The sequence below is a fragment of the Carcharhinus amblyrhynchos genome, chromosome 18, assembly GCF_965287045.1.
Source record: "Carcharhinus amblyrhynchos chromosome 18, sCarAmb.v2.hapA, whole genome shotgun sequence".
Classification (NCBI taxonomy): Eukaryota; Metazoa; Chordata; class Chondrichthyes; order Carcharhiniformes; family Carcharhinidae; genus Carcharhinus; species Carcharhinus amblyrhynchos.
In genome coordinates, this window is record NC_137341.1 from 51,708,824 (window position 1) to 51,729,753 (window position 20,930).

General features: G+C 41.6%; 1 protein-coding gene across 1 annotated transcript in view; it reads right to left on the bottom strand.

Moving 5' to 3' along the window:
* The window catches only part of snx29 (sorting nexin 29), a 538,494-nt gene that overhangs the window by 159,148 nt on the left and 358,416 nt on the right, over positions 1–20,930 (bottom strand). Inside the window, exon 17 of the mRNA XM_080207008.1 lies at positions 4,968–5,023. Coding sequence (XP_080063134.1) covers positions 4,968–5,023 — 56 coding nt within the window. The remainder of the gene's footprint in view (positions 1–4,967; positions 5,024–20,930) is intronic.

Sequence of the window (20,930 nt, forward strand, 5' to 3'; positions counted from 1 at the left end):
ATGGTAAATACATGGGGTTATGGGGATAGGGCCTGACTGGGATTATGGTCAGTGCAGACTCGATGGGACGAATGACCTCCTTCTGCACTGTACGATTCTATGATTCTAAAACACTGTGGATGCTGGAAATCTGAACCAAAAACAGAAAATACAGCGAAGCTGGCAGCATCTCTGGAGAGAGAAAATCTGGGAAATTGATCAAGGAAAATAAGGAAATGTCAGATGCATTGAATAGGTATTTTGGGTTTGTCTACACTTGGAGACCTAGAAATTTCCCAAAGATACCTGAAAATCAAGGTGTAAGAGGAAGTGAAGAACGTAAAATAATCATCACCGCCAGGGAACGGGTGCTGGGAGAAGTATCAGGTCTGAAGGTTGTTCAGTCCCTCGTACCAGAGGGACCTGGGAGTCATTGTTCAAGATTCTCTTAAGGTTCACGTGCAGGTTTAGTCAGCAGTTAGGAAGGCAAATGCAATGTTAGCATTCATGTCAAGAGGGCTAGAATACAAGAGCAGGATGTACATCTGATGCTGTATAAGGCTCTGGTCAGACCCCATTTGGAGTATTGTGAGCAGTTTTGGGTCCCATATCTAAGGAAGGATGTGTTTGCATTGGAAAAGTCAGAGGAGGTTCACAGGAATGATCCCAGGAATGAAGAGATTTTCGTTTGAGGAACGGTTGAGGATTCTGCGTCTGTACTGGTTTGAGTTTCGAAGGATGAGGGGGGATTTTATTGAAATTTACAGGATATCGCGAAGCCTGGATAGAGTGGACGTGGGGAAAATGTTTCCACTAGTTGGAAAAACTAGAACCAAAGGGCACAACCTCAGGCTAAAGGGATGATCCTTTAAAACAGAGATGAGGAGGAATTTCTTCAGCATGAGAGTGGTGAATTTGTGGAACTCTTTGTTGCAGAAGGTTGTGGAGGCCAGGTCACAGAATATCTTTAAGACAGAGATAGATAGGTTCTTGATTAATAAGAGGGTCAGGGGTTATGGGGAAAAGGCAGGAGAATGAGGATGAGAAAAATATCAGCCATGATTGAATGGTGGAGCAGACCCAATGGGCCAAATGGCCTAATTCTGCTCCTATGTCTTATGGTCTACCAGATGGCCTGCATCCTAGGACCTTAAAAAAAGTGGCTGCTGGCTTAGCACAGTGGTTATAATTCTTCCAAATTTTCCTTTGATCCTGGCAGGGTCTCAGCTGATTAGAAAACGGCAAACGTGACACCTTTATTCAAGGAAGGATAGAGACAGGAAATTATAGGCCATGCCGAACATCTAAGGTACGGATTACAACAGGATATTTTTAAAAAATCAATATGGGATCTGGCAGAATCAGCATGGATTTGTGGCAGTTTTAGAGTTATTTGAGGAAATAAGTAGAAAGATGGATAATGGGGGAACCTGTAGATGTGGTATACTTGGATTTCCAAATGTCATTTGTTAAGGTGACTGCAGAAGATGTAGAGGGTTACATATTAACATGGATAAATGATTGCTTAATTAACAGGAAGCAGAGAGTAAGGATAAATGGATCTTTTTTCAGATTGGCAAGGTGTAATTACTGGAATGTTTCAGGGAACAGTGTTGGGGTCACAACTATTTACAATCAATATCAATGAACTGGATGAAAGGACTGAACATATGGTAGCTACATTTACTGATGACACCAGGTTAGGTGGGAAATTAAGTTGTGAAGTAAGTAAAGAGTCTACAAAAGGATATAAATAGGCTGTGAATGGTGTAATGGGCTAAACCAGCACACTATACATTATCGTAGCAAACTGCTAACATTTTAAAAATTGAACAATGACCTTTTAAAATGACTGAAGCAATTTGTGTTGTTACCTCTGAAGATACACTAATGACACCAATGGGCTGCAGAGACCAAATTCAAACAGAATTATACAAATGCCACCTACATTTCAAAGGCCAGGCCTTTGTGAGCTTGGAGTCTACTAGGACAAAGGACACTGCAATTTTCCTTTCAAATTCTTAATGGTTGGAACACACACAAAGGAATAAATGGGTCTTTTTCAGATTTATCAAAGCCAAAGTGAAGAGGTGGGAATCCAGTGAGAACCCTCCTAACTGAGACAACCAGTTATACTGCTGGACTGCTAATCAGTCAGCCATCTTCCATCTATGAAACAGCTGCACAGAAAGAGGGCTTGTGTTTGGGTTTGAATACCTGGCTCCCATCTACACTGTTTCCACTGGAATTTCTGAACCACTGTACCATTGCCTACAGGACTACTTCATTTCTGCAAACCTATCTCATTGTCCAAATTCATCTCTACTAGAAAAGTGAATTATCCAGCATCCATTTTCAACCTGCCAATCACTGTGAGGAATACACCACTGGATTTTGATGATGGACTCAGGACTCAGGAGAAACAATAGTTCTTTACTTTGGTCTTTGCCCTGTAATTCTTTCTTTCTTTATCCTTTCTTTATTGTATTAGTGAAAATGAAACGCTCCTCTTGTGTTTGACTTTGTGCAAATAAACTAATCTCACTGGGTTCATCCTACCTTATATTTGCTGTTGGGTTATTAATAGAAATTGGATCATACAAAAACTGAGGGTGAGAAATACACACCACTTACTAAGGGAGAAATCAAAACTGAAACACCATTCTATTTACAGGTGGGTGGCGTGGGGAGAATTCAGGACTGTTTAAGTTAAACCTCTTCTTCTGTATAACTGTGCACAAATATTTGGCAGCTAATGTATAATGTGGAAAGTTGTAAACTTGTCATTCAGGCAGGATGAATAGAAAAGCAGCGTACTATTTAAATGGATAGATATTGTAGACTTTGAGGGATTACAAAGTCCTGGTCCTTTTAGATGAACCAGAGTAAATTAATGTGCATGTGATTAGGAAGGCAAATTAAATGTTGGTATTTATTGCAAGGGGAATGGAATATATATAGAAGAAGGTTTTATTGCAGTTGTACAGAACTTTGGTAAGACCACATCGAGATTACTGTGTACAGGTTTGGTCTCTTTATCTGAAAATGATCTAATTGCAATTAGAAGCAATTCAGAGACGGTTCATTTGGCTCATTCCTGGGATGAAGAGCTTCTATAATGAAGAAAGATTAAATAGATTTGGTCTATAGCCATCGGCATTTAGAAGAATAAGAGGTGAACTTATTGAACTTTACGAGATACTGAGGGGAATGGAAAGGGTGGATACCAAGGGGATGTTTCTTTTTGTGGGAAAGACTAGAACTAGGGAACACAGTTTAATAAAGGGTGTCCCATTTAAGATGGAGATGAGGTTAAATATTTTCTCTCAGAGGGTCATTGGTCTGTGGCATTGTCTTTGCAGAAAGCAGTGGGTCAGAGAATTTATTCAAGGCTAGGTGGATTTTTGATAGAGAAGGGAATTGAGGATTACAGGTGACAGAAAGGAAAGCAGATTTGAATCCATGACCAGATCAGCCATGATTTTATCAAATGGCAGTGCAGACTCAAAGAGACAAAAGGCCTACAGCTGCTCCAAGTCCTATGTCCTGTGTCCCACAGTTGTTATTCTCTGGCAATCACCACTTTCATCATAAAACTACACATTTTTCTGTCCTGTAGTAGCTCAACTATTACATAAGAACATAAGAAATAGGAGTAGGAGTAGGCCATCTAGCCCCTCGAGCCTGCCCCGCCATTCAATAAGATCATGGCTGATCTGAAGTGGCTCACTTCCACTTTCCCACTTTCTCTCCATAACCCTTAATTCCCTTGCCTACCAAAAACCTATCTACCCGTGACTTAAATATATTCAGCGAGGTAGCCCCCACCACATCAACAGGCAGAGAATTCCAGAGATTCACCACCCTTTGAGTGAAGAAGTTGCTCCTCAACTCCAATCTAAACTGCACCCCCCTTATCTTGAGGCTGTGCCCTCTAGTCCTACTGTCCTTTCAGAGCGGGAAGAATCTCTCTACCTCTACCCTATCTAGCCCCTTCATTATCTTATACGTCTCTATAAGATCCCCCCTCATCCTTCTAAACTCCAACGAGTACAGACCCAGTCTATTTAGTCTCTCTTCATAGTCCAACCCCTTCATCTCCGGTATCAGCCTAGTGAACCTCCTCTGCACTCCCTCCAAGGCCAAAATATCCTTGCACAAGTGCGGCGACCAAAACTGCACACAGTACTCCAGCTGCGGCCTCACCACTGCCCTGTACAGTCGCAGCAAGACCTCCCTACTTTTATATTCTATCCCCCTCACTATAAAGGCCAGCATCCCATTCGCCTTCTTGATCACCTGCTGCACCTGCAGACTGGGTTTTTGCGACTCATGCACAAGGACCCCCAGGTCCCTCTGCACCGTAGCATGCTGCAGCATTATGCCCTTTAAACAGTAATCCCTCCAACTATTATTCCTGCCAAAGTGGATAACCTCACACTTGCTAACATTATACTCCATCTGCCAGGTCCTCGCCCACTTGCTCAGCCTATCTAGATCCCTCTGCAGACTTTCCACACCCTCCGCACAATTTGCTTTTCCACTCATCTTTGTGTCATCAGCAAATTTTGTTACCCTACACTCAGCCCCCTCCTCCAGATCATCTATATAAATAATAAATAGCTGAGGCCCCAGCACCGACCCCTGCGGCACTTCACTAGTCACCACTATTCTGGTGAAACCTGAACTAGTCGATGTATTGATATAAAATGTTTCTAATTACTAACAGCAGTCCATCTTTCACACAATGAGGACCAAAATGTCAGTGGGATATTTTAGCTTGCAAACTTCAGTTAACTGATTGTCATCTGTTAAACATTCTCCAGTAACTGATTATTCTTCGTCACCGAGACACCAAAATGAATGCATTTTAAAAGTACTGATACTGATAGCTAGATAAAATTTAATGAAACGATCTTAATTGTTTTCACAATTATTTCTCTGAAGAAGAGTTGTAAGGTATACAAATCAAGAAAGAGTCAACTTACATCTCAAAATCTGACAAGCTTTGGTCTTCGGAGGTTTGACTTAAATCACCAGGAACCTGTTAAAGGGAGAAAATTATTTTCAACTCGAGAATTTTGAAACTTCACAAATTGAAAATGGTATTATATAGAACAGAATAGAATCATAGAATAGGATAGAATAGAATCAAATAATAGAACAGAATCTGAGAATCCCTGCACTGCCGGAGGAGGTTATTTGACCCATCAAGCCTGCATCCAACAACCCATCCCAACCAGGCCCTATCCCCATAACCCGCATATTTAACCTGATAATCCATGTATTTACTCTGCCAATCTCCCTGACACTGGCATGGCCAATCCACCCGCACATCTTTGAGAACATATGTTTACTATAATTGTAATGCAAAAAGAAAGACAAAAGTCCTGAATACAATTGTCATTAGAACATTATGAATTAGAAGATATTCAAATAAACTTGCAGGCAGCACAGCAAATACAAACCTTGCGATAAAAATTTCTCATCCGTTACTGATTTTGCAGCAAGGTTTAAGGGTGATTCTAACCCTGCTAGCACAAGAATATGGGGTCCCCATCAGGAAAACTTGGTTTCTAATCAAGTCTCAGTATTTAATGGAAGTGGCAGTTCTTAAAAACTGAATCACTTCCAGAGCACTCAGAATTCATTACTGGGGCTATTTTGGCCAAAATACTCGTCAGGACTCCTCCAAAAGTGAACTAACGGCAGAAATAAAGTCACCCGGTGCAGGTCCAGCTAAGCTGCTTAGTGAAGGAGAGTATAAGGATGGAGAGGAGATTAAAGAGGATATTATTCTGTATGGTTGACTGGTGCACTGGGAAATTCATCATCATGAAGCAAAGTAATGAGAAGTCTACACATGTAAGCTATCTGCATGTCCTGCACAGAGTTTACACAATTTTCCCAAAGGAATACGCTATGTTCAAGAAGTTTAAACATAAGCCATGATCTATAGGTATGTCCTGATAACTACTGAAGCTTTGCTAGACATGAGCTTCCCAATGCTGTTTTTGCGACAGTAATGATGTCTACTGGGAATTTGGCTTCTGGTATTAATGGCAGCCAAGTGTGAGGTAGAACAAACAAATATATAAATTAGCAGCAGAAGGCGGCCTTGAACCTGCTGCACCATTCAATAAAACCATGGCTGCTCTGACTGTGACCTCAACTCCACATTCTGCCTGTCCTGGATAACCTTTGACTCCAGTGTTAGTTGAGAATATACAGTATAGTGTATATCATAACAGTCAATGGGTTAGACTAGGTGCGGAACATCAGTGGATGGCTAGCATAGAGGACTGAGGTAAAAGAGGAAATGTAGAAATGAAAGAGGTATGGTGAGTGTGACTGATGAATCATCTCGTGTGCAGTGAGAAAATAACTAAATACAGGCATTGGGACTATTAGTGTGTACTTTTGAGAATTTAATGTGCAATACAGACTAACATACTTTAAGATTAGGTTGTTCGGATTTGGCAAACCAAGCAAAACAAAAGGTAGACATGCAAAGTTTAAGGTGAAAGGCAGAAGAAGGAGGACTGGTGTTAAGAATTAGGGCTTAGTTTGGAGCTGGTGAAGACAATATTATCCCTGAAAATAGCAAAGGCAATTACTCCATGCCCATTCAACGCGACATTAATAATGTGCTACCTGTTCATAAACATGACTGTTATCTGTAGCTGTAATATTCCTCGCTAGCACTATCTAAAACTAGCCTACACCTCTGAGCAAACACGCACTGTGGCTGCTCTAGTCATCATTTAGGGTCAACCTTGGCAGCTATCTGTTCAAAAGGTTGTGAATGTAGCCCAATTCATCAAGTAAACCAGCCTCTCATCCACTACTCTGTCTACACTTCCTGCTGCCTCAGAAAAGCAGCCAGCATAATTAAGGACCCCACGCGCCCAGGACATTCTCTCTTTCACCTTCTCTGTCGGAAAAAGGTACAAAAGTCTGAAGTCACATACCAATTGATTTAAGAACAGCTTCTTCCCTGCTGCTGTCAAACCTTTGAATGGACCTACCTCGCATTAAGTTGATCTTTTTCTACACCCTAGCTATGACCGTAACACTACATTCTTCTCTATGAATGATATGCTTTGTCTGCATAGCACGCAAGAAATAATACTTTTCACTTTATGTTAACACATGTGACAATAATAAATCAAATCAAATCAATGCCTTCCCATCACATGTCCAGAGAACATCCAGGATATTTCTCCTCTTTTCCACTAAGATCTCTACCACAGTGTTGAAGCAGTAAGAAGTCTCACAACACCAGGTTAAAGTCTCACAGGTTTATTTGGAATCATGAGCTTTCAGAGTGTTGCTTCTTCATCAGGTAAGTGGATTCACCTGATGAAGGAGTAGCGTTCCAAAAGCTCATGATTCCAAATAAACCTTTTGGACTTTAACCAGGTGTTGAGAGATTTCTTACTGTGCCCGCCCTAGTCCAACACCAGGATTATCCTCCCTCCCACGGTCAACCATTGCATGACACTATTCCAACTGATGTCAGCAACTACAGCTGCCACAATGCATGCTTTCCAAGTCAATGCCCATGGGAGAAAGAGGACATTGGCAGCAAGGATACAAAGTTGGTCAAGTGACAGGAAACAGAAGAGTCTTTTTTGGGACTGGAGGAAGGTATACAGTGGGGTTTCCCAGGAGTGAATACGAGGAGTGCTGCTTTTCAATATTAATGACCTAGACCTGGGTGTACAGGGAACAATTTCAACATTTTGAGCTGACATCTTGAACTTGCAAGTACTATGCACTGTGAGTGGGATTGTGATAAATATCAAGAGGATCCAGACATGAGTGGAATGGGTAGATGAAACTTAATGAAGATAAGTGTGAAATGACACAGTTCAGTCAGGACAACAAGGAGAGGCAATATAAAATATAGGATACAATTCCAAAAAGGAGCTGTAGGAGCAGGGGACTGGAGATACATGCGCATAAATCACAGTTTTGTAACAGAGACTGAAGACAAATTTAACACTGTAACGAAAAATGTTTCTGGCTTATAATTTCAGAATGTACTGAAGAATTTCAAATCAAGGGTCATCTCCTTTTTCCCCTGAATGCTTTAAAAATACAACGGAAATACCTACACTTGAAGCTAACCTGAAACATTGTTATCAGCAACGTACAAGAAGTCATGCCAGTACACGGGGAATGCTAACAATTCATATGTCTGACTTTAGATTTCATAATTCCGAAGTTGTCAGACTGCTGATGCACTGCACTGATATAAACTTGACAACTTAATTTCCAATCCTTATAGTTGACTTAAAATGTTTTCATTAGAAGAAAGAGTGGCTCTGCTGCGATGCTTAATCCCACTGCTGCTTCCATCCATTTTGGTTAAAGCGAGTACTACTTTTTACGTGGTGCTACCAAGTAAACAGGTGCACCATGAATAACCAGGAGCGCACATCAACAAGCAGGAAGACACATCGGAACTCCAGCTGTAAAAAATAATGGATTCCTGCCAATGAGATTCATTGTTTAGGAAAATGGTGCATCATAAGGCCTCACTGAGAAGAAACAGCTGTGACTTGCTGAACAATTTTACTTATGCAGCATTCCTTAATGAAATGCATGGACTAATGTGCATAAAACATGTTTAAACGTGTCTGAAAACGCTCATGTTTAAATTGATGGAAATGTTCCCCAGTTACACAAACGTTTCATCAAACTAAATGGCAAGATATCACGGTAATTGCGAATGAGATGGAGAATTTGAAAAGAGTGTCATAACGAATTCATATTATTTATCGTTTCACTGAACCAACACTGTAGTTGGCCAAGCTTGATGGAACTTGTGTTCTTGAAAGATGAGCTTCCAACAATCAGCTTTTACGATTCAGCGCTCATGAGGTTAAGGCCAAATTTGATTCCACCTCCCCCCCCCACTCCCTTTTCTCATGCAATAATTCACTTAATTAATTTACATTAAGTAATTAGATTTTACCTCACAGAATTACCAATATCACTGAGAAAGGACTGATTGCGGAACACTAGATTTATCTCAGAATGTAAGAGTTTATCTTGAAAATCCAGATAAAAAATAATCTATGCAGCAGCTAGAGCACTCATTTACTTAATAACATCAAACAGGTTTCCAACAAAGTCTCAGTAGAAACAGTATAAAAGTTACTGCCCTCTCATGTTAGAAAAACAAAATTATAATTATAGCTGTTCCTTGTATTTAGAACAGTACACCTGAAGAACTACAAAGGTTTCTGATTTGTATATAAAAGGTTCAAGATTCCAACCCGTTGCTTTATGTGTAAATGCTGATGCAAAGTGGGAAGAGTTATAGTTATAGAAATATACAGCATGGAAACAGGCCCTTTGGCCCAACATGTCCATGCCAACCAGGTTTCCTAAACAGAACTAGTCTCATTTGCCTGCATTTGGCCCATATCCCTCTAAACCTTTCCCATCCATGTATCTGTCCAAATGTATTTTAAATGTTGTAACTGTACCCGCCTCTACCACCTCCTCTGGCACTTCATTCCATACACGCACTGCCCTCTGTGTGAAAAAACTGACCCTCATGTCCCTTTTAAATCTTTCCCCTCTCACCTTTAACCTATGCCCTCTAGTTTTGGACACCCTACCTTGGGGAAAAAGACCTTGGCTACTCACCTTACCTCATGATTTTATAAACCTCTATAAGGTCACCCCTTGTCCTCCTACGTTCTTTCACAACACGCAACCCAATACAAACTGTTTTCATAAGAATACCAAACTAAAATAAGCATTATATTCTGACATGCATTTCATGCATTTTATAAAGAAAAATCCATTTTTGGACATGAATATTGGTTCTGGTCCCCATAACTATCCCATATGTTTCTGGGCTTGTTGTAGGTTTTGCAAAAGAGCTCAACTGGGATATTTCACATTTCTGTGTGACATGAATTGTAATTAAACATAAGAACATAAGAAATAGGAGCAGGAGTAGGCCATCTAGCCCTTCAAGCCTGCCCCGCCATTCAATAAGATCATGGCTGATCTGTCGTGGCTCAGTTCCACATTCCCGCCCTCTCCCCATAACCCTTAATCGCCTCGCTTATCAAAAACCCATCAACCCACGTCTTAAAAATATTTAGCGAGGCAGCCTCCACCACCTCAATGGGCAGAGAGCTGTGCCCCCTAGTCCTACTGTCCTTTCTGAGCGGGAAGAGTCTCTCCACCTCTATCCTATCCATCCCATTCATCATCTTATATGTGCGTGTATTGTTTCTGAATTGTTGCTATGGGTGCTTACCCGTTTTGATAGGCATCATAACTATTGACAGTGCAGTTTATCTAGGCAAGTAAAGCCATTCAGTACGATGATCAAAACACATAACCACTGATAATTTAAATACTCCTCAATCGTCAGGGCATGAAGAGAATAAAGATAAAAGTGAACAGTGTGCCTCTCTCTTTACATGACTGAAGTGGTCTAGGAAAATAATGAGTAGAGATATGAATCAGATTGCAAATGGATTTTAAAATAATCGCCTAGAGGGTCAGTGATCAAAGAATGTGCAAATATTATGGTGCTTTGCTCAAAACATGGCCAAATTCATTTAACTAACAGCTAGCATAAGTTTGTCAATGAGGTTCAACTATCATCTTACAAAAATAAGCAAGTTTTAAAGCAGATGGAAAAATCTACACCCTTTGAATTTATTTGCAAAGCATGAAACGGAATTCTGTAAAATGGCATTGCAAACTTGAATTTTAAATTCAGCATGAAAGATAAACAAACAATAACTGATGATCAGAAGTTCTTTGTGCATCAATGATTTGGTCTCCGTTGAATTATCCAGGGTTCTATTATTTAACAGTGTTGAAGCTTGAGAAGTAATCTGTAAGGATTTTCTTGCGCAGGAGCGGTTCTGAACTTTTGAGGTACTTATTACTGCCAAAGTTCTTATTAAGAAGTCTCACAACACCAGGTTAAAGTCCGAAAGGTTTATGTGGAATCACGAGCTTTCAGGGCATTGCTCCTTCCTCAGATGCGTGGGCCACTCACCTGATGAAGAGGCAGTGCTCCGAAAGCTTGTGATTCCAAATAAACCTGTTGGACTTTAACCTGGTGTTGTGAGACTTCTTACTGTGCTCATCCCAGTCCAGCGCCGGCATCTCCACATCAAAGTTCTTACTAGCAATCCAAAACTTTACAAAATAAAGATCTCGACACACTTCAGGATTCAAAAGCATTCAGGATTAAATTATTCCTCACATTATTTACTCATGAACTTTTGTAATCACCCATACTTGCGGGTGGCAACACAGTGGCACACTGGTTAGCACTGCTGCCTCACAAGGCCAGGGATCCGGGTTCAAATCCTGGCTTGGGTCACTGTCTCTGTGGAGTCTACACCTTCTCTCCGTGTCTGCATGGGTTTCCTCCGGGTGCCCCAGTTTCCTCCCACAGTCCGAAAGACATGCAGGTCAGGTGCATTGGCCATGCCAAATTCTCCCTCAGAATACCTGAACAGGTACCGGAGTGTGGTGACTGGGGGATTTTCACACTAACTTCATTGCAGCCTATTTGTGACATTAATAAATAAAACTTTATATTCTTCAAGTATTCTTGCAGCTACTAAGAATGTAATTAAAGAATAAAAAATACAATTTTCTTTTATTTGTATTTTTACAAACATCGAACTGTTGAAAGTACCATCATAATACACAGGGCATTAACTAATTCTGGAAAAAGACAAGAAAGGTAAAATGTGATAGATGGAAAATCAAGATATTCAACAGAATGTATGTAAATTAATATGTTGTTCACAGAATAGTATACAACAGTTATTCCCAATAATTATTTCCAATTATCGTTATAACAGATTAACAGTATTTAGATTTAAATTAATCTTAACACAGAACATCTGCAGCCCTTGAAGGAGGAAAAGATGTTTTTCAGACATCATGTTATATTAACATGTTTTCCTTCAGTTGAATAAAATACAAAGGTCTCATTTGATTTTATTCATTTATCTTCTCTAACTACAACCTTGGGACAATATAGTTTGCAGATTGAGGAAAGATTTTCACCAACTGATTTCCACGGGCTGAAAGGGGACCTCACCAAGAGTAGTGATTATGATTGCAAATAATGGCCCAATAAGACAGGACCACCGAGAGAATCACTGAAACGCATGGAGGAAATCTGTCTGTTTTCCAACCAGAAACCGTGGATGAACAGGGATATCCACTGCTTGCTGAAGCCCAGGTCTGAGGCGTTAAAGTAAGGCAACCCTGACCTATACAAGAAAGCCAGAGATGATGTAAGGAGGTCCATCAAAGATGCCAAAACACAGCACTGGACCAAGCTAGAGTCCCAGGCCAGTCACACTGACCTCCGCCAATTATGGCGAGGTCTGCAAGATAGGCTACAAGACGAAAGCAGGTAAAATCACTGGCTCCAACGCAGCCCTCCCTGATGAGCTCAATGCATTCTATGCCCATTTTGAGCAGGAGGTCAGCGAGAGCATTCCCTCCACCCTGGAAGAACCCTGTACCCAAGGTTACCATTCCAGATGTCAGAGCAGCCTTCTCAAAGGTCAACCCACGGAAAGCGGCTGGCCCGGATGGGATACCCGGACGAGCGCTCAGATCGTACACAGACTAGCTGGCGCAGGTATTTGCAGACATCTTCAATCCCTCTTTACAACAGATCCCCATCTGCTTCAAGAAGACGTTCATCATCCTGGTACCAAAGAAAAGCCAGGCAGTATGCCTTAATGACTATCGTCCAGTGGCTCTGACATCCATCATTATGAAGTGCTTCGAAAGGTTAGTCATGGCACAAATCAATTCCGGCCTCCCAGATTGCCTAGGTCCACTACAGTTTGCCTACTGCCATCTCCCTGGCTCTACACTCAACCCTGGAACACATAGATAACAAAGGCACTAATGTCAGACTGCACTCAGCTTTCAACACCATTATTCCTACAAAACTCTTCTTGAAACTCTATGGCTTGGGCCTCGGCATCTCCCTCTGCGACTGGATCCTAAACTGCCTAACCCACAGACCACAATCAGTAAGGATAGGCAACAACACCTCCTCCACAATCGTCCTCAACACTGGTGCCCCACAAGGCTGTGTCCTCAGCCCCCTGCTATACTCCTCATACACCTATGACTGTGTAGCCAAATTCCCCTCCAACTTGATCTTCAAGTTTGCTGATGACACCACCAGAGTGTATCGGATCTCAAACAATGATGAGGCAGAGTACAGGAAAGAGGTAGAGAATCTGGTGAACTGGTGCAGTGACAATAATCTCTCCCTCAATGTCAGCAAAACGAAAGAGATAGTCATCGACTTCAAGAAGCGTAATGAAGGACATGCCCTGTCTACATCAATGGGGATGAAGTAGAAATGGTTGACAGCTTCAAGTTTTTAGGTGTCTAGATAATTAACAACCTGTCCTGGTCCCCCATACTGACACTATTGGTAAGAAAGCCCTCTAAAGCCTCTACTTTCTCAGAAGAGTAAGGAAATTTGGCATGTCCACTATAACTCTCACCAACTTCCACAATGCACCACAGAAAGCATTCTTCCTGATTGTATCACAACTTGGTACAGCTCCTGCTCTGTCCAAGACTGCAAGAAATTACAAAGGGTTGTGAACGAAGCCCAATCCATCATTCAAACCAGCCTCCTGCCCATTGATTCCATCTACACTTCCTGCTGCCTCATTAAAGCAGCCAGAATAATCAAGGACCCCATGCTCCCTGGATATTCTCTCTTCCACCTTCTTCCATCGGGAAAAAGATACAAGGTCACGTATCAACCAACTCAAGAACATTCTCTTCCCCGCTGCTGTCAGACTTTTGAACGGACTTATTTTGCATTAATTTGATCTTTCTCTACACCCTAGCTATGACTGTAACACTACATTCTGCACTCTCTCCTTTCCTTCTCTATGTATGGTATGCTTTGTCCATATAGCACGCAAGAAACATTACCTTTCACTGTATGTTAATACGGGTGACAATAATAAATCAAATCAAATCAAATCAAATCAAAAGGTGCAGCGGCCATATCGGCCGAGGATCTGATGTTCAATTCCTTCGACTGATAGGGGATCGATTATTGAGCGAGACATAGACACAGATGGCCAATGTAATATTGTCAAGATCTTAGTAGGAAAAACAAGAGGCAGCATGAACTAAATGGTACACTTCTAAAGCAGGTGCAGCAACAGAGAGACCTGTGCTGTCTGTACACAAGTGTTTGAAGGTGACAGGGCAAAGAGAGAAAGCTGTTAAAAAGACATTTGGAACACTTGACTGTAAATTGAAGAGTACAAAAGCAAGGGAGTTATACCAAATGTTGAGAAAACAAAGACAAGGGCTCGGCTGGAGTTTTGTGAAACAATTCTTGGCACCTCACCTTGGGAAGGATGTCAAGTTCCTCAAGACAAAAAGATGTGAAAGACTTCAGTTACATGGAGAAACAATCAACTGACCCATCTCGCAACCCACTGAGGTGTTCAACATCATGAAGCTTTCAGATACAACAAATTAGGAGAAACTGTTTCCAGTGGCAGAAGGGTCAACAAGAGGAGCATGCAGAGGGTGGCACTGTAACACAGTGGTTAGCACTGCTGCTTCACAGCGTCAGGGACCCAGGTTCGATTCCCGGCTTGGGTCACTGCCTGTGCAGAGTCTGCACGTTCTCCCCATGTCTGCATGGGTTTCGTCTGGGTGCTTCGATTTCCTTCCACAGTCTGAAAGACATGCTGGTTAGGTGCATTGGCCATGTTAAATTCTCCCTTAGTGTATCCGAACAGGCGCCTGAGTGTGGCGACTAGGGCGTTTTCACAGTAACCTCATTACAGTGTTAATGTTAGCTTACTTGTGAGATTAATAAAGTAAACTTAAACTTTTAACTGAGCTAACTGGCAAAAAAAATCCAGTGGTTGCAATTAGGAAAAACACATTTCCAGGGCATGTTGTTATAATCGAGAATGCACTGCATGAAAACACTTCCAATCATAACCTTCTAACGGGAACAGAATAGCTCTTTCAAAGAGCCAGCACCGACACGCTGGGCTGAATGGTCTTCTGTCTTGTATCACTGTATGATTCCATAACTCAGAGGGGTAATAACAAGTGAGTTACTATCTCCTGATTACCTCTGATACAGGCTATCAGATCACAGCAAACATACAATGGAGCATAAATATTGAATTGTCTGATGGTCAGTTCACGTTCCACCCTGATTTTATATACCCAAGAAATGTTTTACTGAGATAAAGATTAACCCTAACCTACAGTGAGTGCATGCCCACCAGAAAAAAGTTTATTTTGATTGTTCAGTCATTTTAGATTTTACATCGGTCAGCTCTCACTTGGTCAATGTTAAACAGACAGGCGACAATTTTTACCACAATCAACAAGTAATTTACTCAGATGCTACCAGGACTTGATGGATTGAGTTATAAGGAGAGGCTGGACAGACTGGGACTTTTTTCCCTGGTGCGTAGGAGGCTTGTAGTGGTGATCTTATAGAGGTCTATAAAATAATGTGGGGCACAGATCAGCTAGGTAGTCAACATCTTTTCCCAAAGGTATGGGAATCTAAAACAAGATGGCATAAGTTTAAGGTGAGAGGGGAGAGATGCAAAAGGGTCCAGAGGGGCAATTTTTTCACACAGAGGGTGGTGAGCGTCTGGAACGAGCTGCCAGAGGTAGTAGTAGAGGCGGGTACAATGTTGTCTTTTAAAAAGCATTTAGACAGTTAAATGGGTAAGATGGACATAGAGGGATATGGGCCAAACGTGGGCAATTGCGACTAGCTTAGTGGTAAAAACTGGGCAGCATAGACAAGTTGGGCCAAAGGGCCTGTTTCTGTGCTGGGAAACTCTATGACTCTAATTGAGTTCAGACGGTATGTATTTATTTGGCTCCACAACCCCAGTGTAAAATGCTCCTTAAAAATCAGGTTACCTTTCCTGGTTTCTGTGGTTCAGTGTTAAAAATGTCAAAAATATCTTGATTTATATTGCCCTTATTAGACACCTTGGAATATTTTTACTTTGTTAAATGTGCAAAGTAAGTGTTAGTTAACCAGATTCCAACAGAAGTTCACAACCCTTTGTCCAGCTAAGTTTCTGTTTTGAAAGATGCAATTGGAATTTTATGAAATGAATCCGGACAGGACTCTACTTCAGTCAAAATATGAAATTTCCCAAGTACCGTGCTTCTGAATTCTTCAAGTGACATTTAGATTAAAATACTTATTTGTGGAGCTGATGTGCACAATTATGTCCATGACAAAAGAGAATGTGGATTGGTTAATTACTGTGAAACATAAAATGCAAGTGAGATTAAACCTTTAGTTTTGAAAATTACACAAGGTAGGATAATATTGTTGGTAGTGAAGTAATTAAAAGAAATGACAGCTGCCTTCACACGCCCCTATCAAGGAGCCTTGCCATTTAAAAAATTGACTTCAATCAAAAAATCAGGCAGAGAGTAAAACAGGCTTGCAATTTGCTATCGTTTATTCTATCCTATCAGCCAAGACAAATTTCAGCCCCATTTCTGCAGAATTTAGGGCAGCACAGTGGTTACCACTGCTGCTGCACAGCGCCAGGGACCCAGGTTCGATTCCTGGCTTGAGTCACTGTCTGTATAGAGATTGCACATTCTCCTTGTGTCTGCGTGGGTTTCCTCCAGGTTTCCTTCCACAGTCCAAAGGTGTGTGGGTTAGGTGGATTGACCACGCTAAATCTTCCCTTAGTGTCAGGGGGACTAGCTAGGATAAATGCAAAGGGTTATGGAGGTGGGGCCTGGATGGGATTGTGGTCAGTCCAGGCTTGATGGGCCAAATGGCCTCCTTCTGCACTGTAGGGGTTCTGTGGATTTAAATCTCATCCATGGCGATTTTTGAGAAATGCTAAAACTGCTTAGCCACACTTTTTAAAATGGCACCTGATTAAAAATATCACCCTATACTTGTTCAATAAAAATATTGTCTCCCTCCTTTAATGAATTCAACAAGTGTTGTGTGATTCCTAATTACAGTTTATAGTAATCAGCAGACGCTGCTCCAAGCAGATAATTTTAGAGGAACTCATTTGGCGGCTTCTTATTTTGAAAACTGAAATAATCATCAAGGGCTGATCTGGAGCTCTCCCTTCATTTTATATTCATCTTGATCTTCTTTCCAGTCCTTACTGGGCTTGGTTTGTTCTTTATGCCTTTCCTGTAGCTGCCGGCTTGACCACTGTTCAGCAGCTCACATTTTCATTTAACCATTCCCGATTTTGTGGCAGTTATCACCTTGTTCTCAACGTTTCCTTGGCTGGAATTCTCCGCTGCCAGTGACGATGGAGAACCTGGTGCTCGGCCAAATCTCCATCCACTGAGGCAGAGTCAGAGAATCCTGCTGACGTGAACTCGCTAACATTCTCTAACAATACTATCACTGTTTTACTGTGTGTTCAAAATTAAAGGTTTATCTCCGCTTGTGTTTTACATTTGTTAATTCAATGATTTAGGGTGTAAAGCAAATTACTGCGGATGCTGGAGTCTGAAACCAAAAGAGAAAATGTTGGAAAATCTCAGCAGGCTGGCAGCATCTATAAGGAGAGTAAAGAACTGACGTTTCGAGTCTAGATGACCGCTTTGACAAAGGGTCGTCTGGACTCAAAACATCAGCGCTTTTCTCTCTTTACAGATGCTGCCAGACCTGCTGAGATTTTCCAGCGTTTTCTCTTTTGGATTTAGGATCCAGCCCCATCACCATTTTACATCTAAGAACTACCTCCCCTCCCTTCACAAACTGTAATATATCCCCCATTAAGTGCTGAGAATTGGTGCGTTTCATTTAACTCTTGGGCCAAATGCTCTCTGACCAACTTGTCTTCAGCCTAGACCGAAATGCTGGTAGTTATTACTTGGGTCTTTTTTTAGCTCCTCTTCCCTAAACAAAGGACAGTTTAAATCTGCCTACGTTCTCAATTAGAGAGTGCAAAGAAGCAATATTAAATGTACGTTGATGCTCAGTCATGGGCTGGAATTCTCTCATGCTCCTGCTCACAGTCCGAGGTGGTGACCAGAAACTTGCTGGTAGATTTTTTTTTACGGCATATGTGACTGCCAAACCCTCTTTACCAATTTGTGAAAGCTTCCTTTACGGCATCTGACAAGGTCCTGGAGTCAAAAGTGACAGGTCACTCCATCTTATGGGAAAGCATAGCCCCTGTGCCGTAAGGCAATGCATCGCATGTCACTATTGCCGGGTGCAAGTGGGTGAGATTGTAGGGTCCTGTGGTCAAAAACTGTCTCTGAGAATCTTCCCCCTGCCAGCATTAATGTTTCTTCAAACACTGGTGCAAGGGCATCTACACTGGAGCTATATTTGGCATAAAGTGGCCGTAATAGTTGACCATCCCTAAAAAGAACTTCAACTCAGCTACATTGCTTCTTGCAGGTACCCCTTTATCAGCTCTACCTTATCTTCCAGAGGGTGTAAGCCTTTCGTATGGACTTTGAATATTAAATGTGAGGCCCCATTGACCTGAAAAGTTCACTTCTCCCTTTCCAGGCACACCCCTGCTTATTTAAATCTTCTGAGGACTTTGTCCAAATTGGCCCTATGCTCTTTGGGTGATGCCCCCCTTATTAAGATATCATCCACATACATAACTTTTGGGATCCCTTATAGAAGGCTTTCCATCGTGCACTGAAAGATAGCTGATATAGATGAAAGACTGTAGGTTAGCCTTGTGTGTTGGAATAAGCCCTTGTGTGTGTTGACGGTAACAAAATTCCCGAGTCTTCCTCCAGCTCAAGCTGTAGGTATGCATGACTCAAGTCCAATTTTGTGCACTTGAGGCCTCCTGTCAGTTCAGAGTAAAGGTATTCTTTCCTAGGGATAAGATATCTATCTATTTAGGCAGCTGTATTCACGGTCAATTTGTAATCAGCACAACTGCTTACTGTCTGGTCTGTGTTTTAACACTGGGACTATTGGTGCTGTCCATTCAGAGAATTGTACAGGTTTAATTATCCCTAGGTTTCCTAAAATTTCAATTCAACCTCCACTTTTTGATAGAGGGCATAAGGAACAGGTCAGGTTCTAAAATATTCCGGTGTGTTAATTCAGAGTTCATATAAATTTTGGCCTTATCTCCTTGTTTTGTGCCCTGGCTCTCTCTTAACAACTTCAGGTACTTTAACAGAAGTTGCTGGAAAATCCCATCTGAGATGCTGAATATCTCCAACTAATTCAACATGACTTCCTTCAGCCAGTTTCATCCCATAAGGCTAGACCTCTGCCTTTTACTACCATCAGGGATGGCTGAGCAGACTGGCCCTGGTAAGACACTTATGTTGCGCTCGTTATCTTCAGGGCCTTCCCTGTATAAATTGTTAACTTGGCAGCTGTACTACTAAGCCTCACGGGTTACAATCCATCCTGTAAGTACTTGTATGTTTGTCTCCTACGATCATGGCAGAAGTACCAATATCAACCTCCATACTCAATGGACGCTTGTTAACAATAAGGTATATTTTGATGGGGGAATGTCTTAGAGTCATAGAGGTTTACATGGAAACAGGCCCAACTTGTCCATGCCGTCTTATTTAATTTTACAATGTTGAGCTTATAAATTTTGGACTTCTCTTCCCAAACTTTCACAGAAGTCGTAGTTTTTTAATTGGGATCTAGGCACAGTCTGTTTGACTCTGCACCTGGCTTATTGTGCCTCTTCCTAATGTACCTGAAATAAATGAACTCTTTACGTTTGCATCTGTCTTGGGAATGGATTCTCCCATAACGAGAGCATGTCTCTAAACCCTGTGGCTGATGACCTCTCTGATGTATCTATCTGATGATTTTTCTCAGGCTCCACTGTGCCCTCACTATGGGTGCTCAGAGTAACAGCTGCCTTCCGCCATAATTGATTTACCCCATTTTGCACATAGTTCAAAAGCACTTTGCTTAGCGCTTTCAGTCGCTTCCCCCATTTCAACTACCTTCTCCAGGGATATTCTGGTTTCTGCCATCAACATTTTCTAAATACTCAAATTATTGATACCACAGACCAAACTGTCACAGAATGTATCATGTAGAGACTGGCCGAATTCACTGTGTTCAGCCATTTGACAAAACTTAACTACAAATGCAGAAACCAGCTTCCCTGGGTCCCTCATGGCCAAATGGAACTTATACCGCTGCATAATAACGGAGGCTCGGGGACTGCTGTGATCTCTCACTGGTGTCACTAGTTGATCAAAGGGGTTAGTATCTGGAACCTCTGAAGATGTAAGGCTTCTTACGAGATTGTACATTTGAGGGCTGCAAACTGTACGCAAAATAACTTTTTGTTTTGCTTTTGAAATTATTTCATTGGCAGCAAGAAAGTATCAAAGGCTTTTGATGTACTGGCCCCAACCTCCATATTACATGGATCGATTTTCCCAAAAAACGACATAGCTATTTGTCTATGGGTGCTACGGATCAATCAACCTAACCTGCACGTCTTTGGACTGCGGGAGGAAACCGGAGCATCCAGAGGAAACCCACACAGGCATGGGGAGAACATGCAGACTCCACACAGTGACCTGAGGTATCCCTCACAGGTATCCAAGGGCTCCCCCTTCTCACTCTAATTATTGAATTTTGCAGCTGTGGAATAATTTATTCTCATTGCCAAAACTGTAGTGCAAGGTAATATGATGAGGAAGTTTTGGATCAGAACTGTAATTTATTAAACAAGAGCAGCAAAACAATACATATAAACTGAACACTGATACAGATCTTGTCCTTCCAGCTCCCTAGCTTGCATTGGTGGTTTCTCATCCCTGGACCTACAATCCACCACACCACAGGTCAAGGTTCATACGCTCCATTCTGATAAGTCCCTGGCGGTTCGCCTGATCCGCAAGCAAACAATCACCCTTTAAAGGTGCTG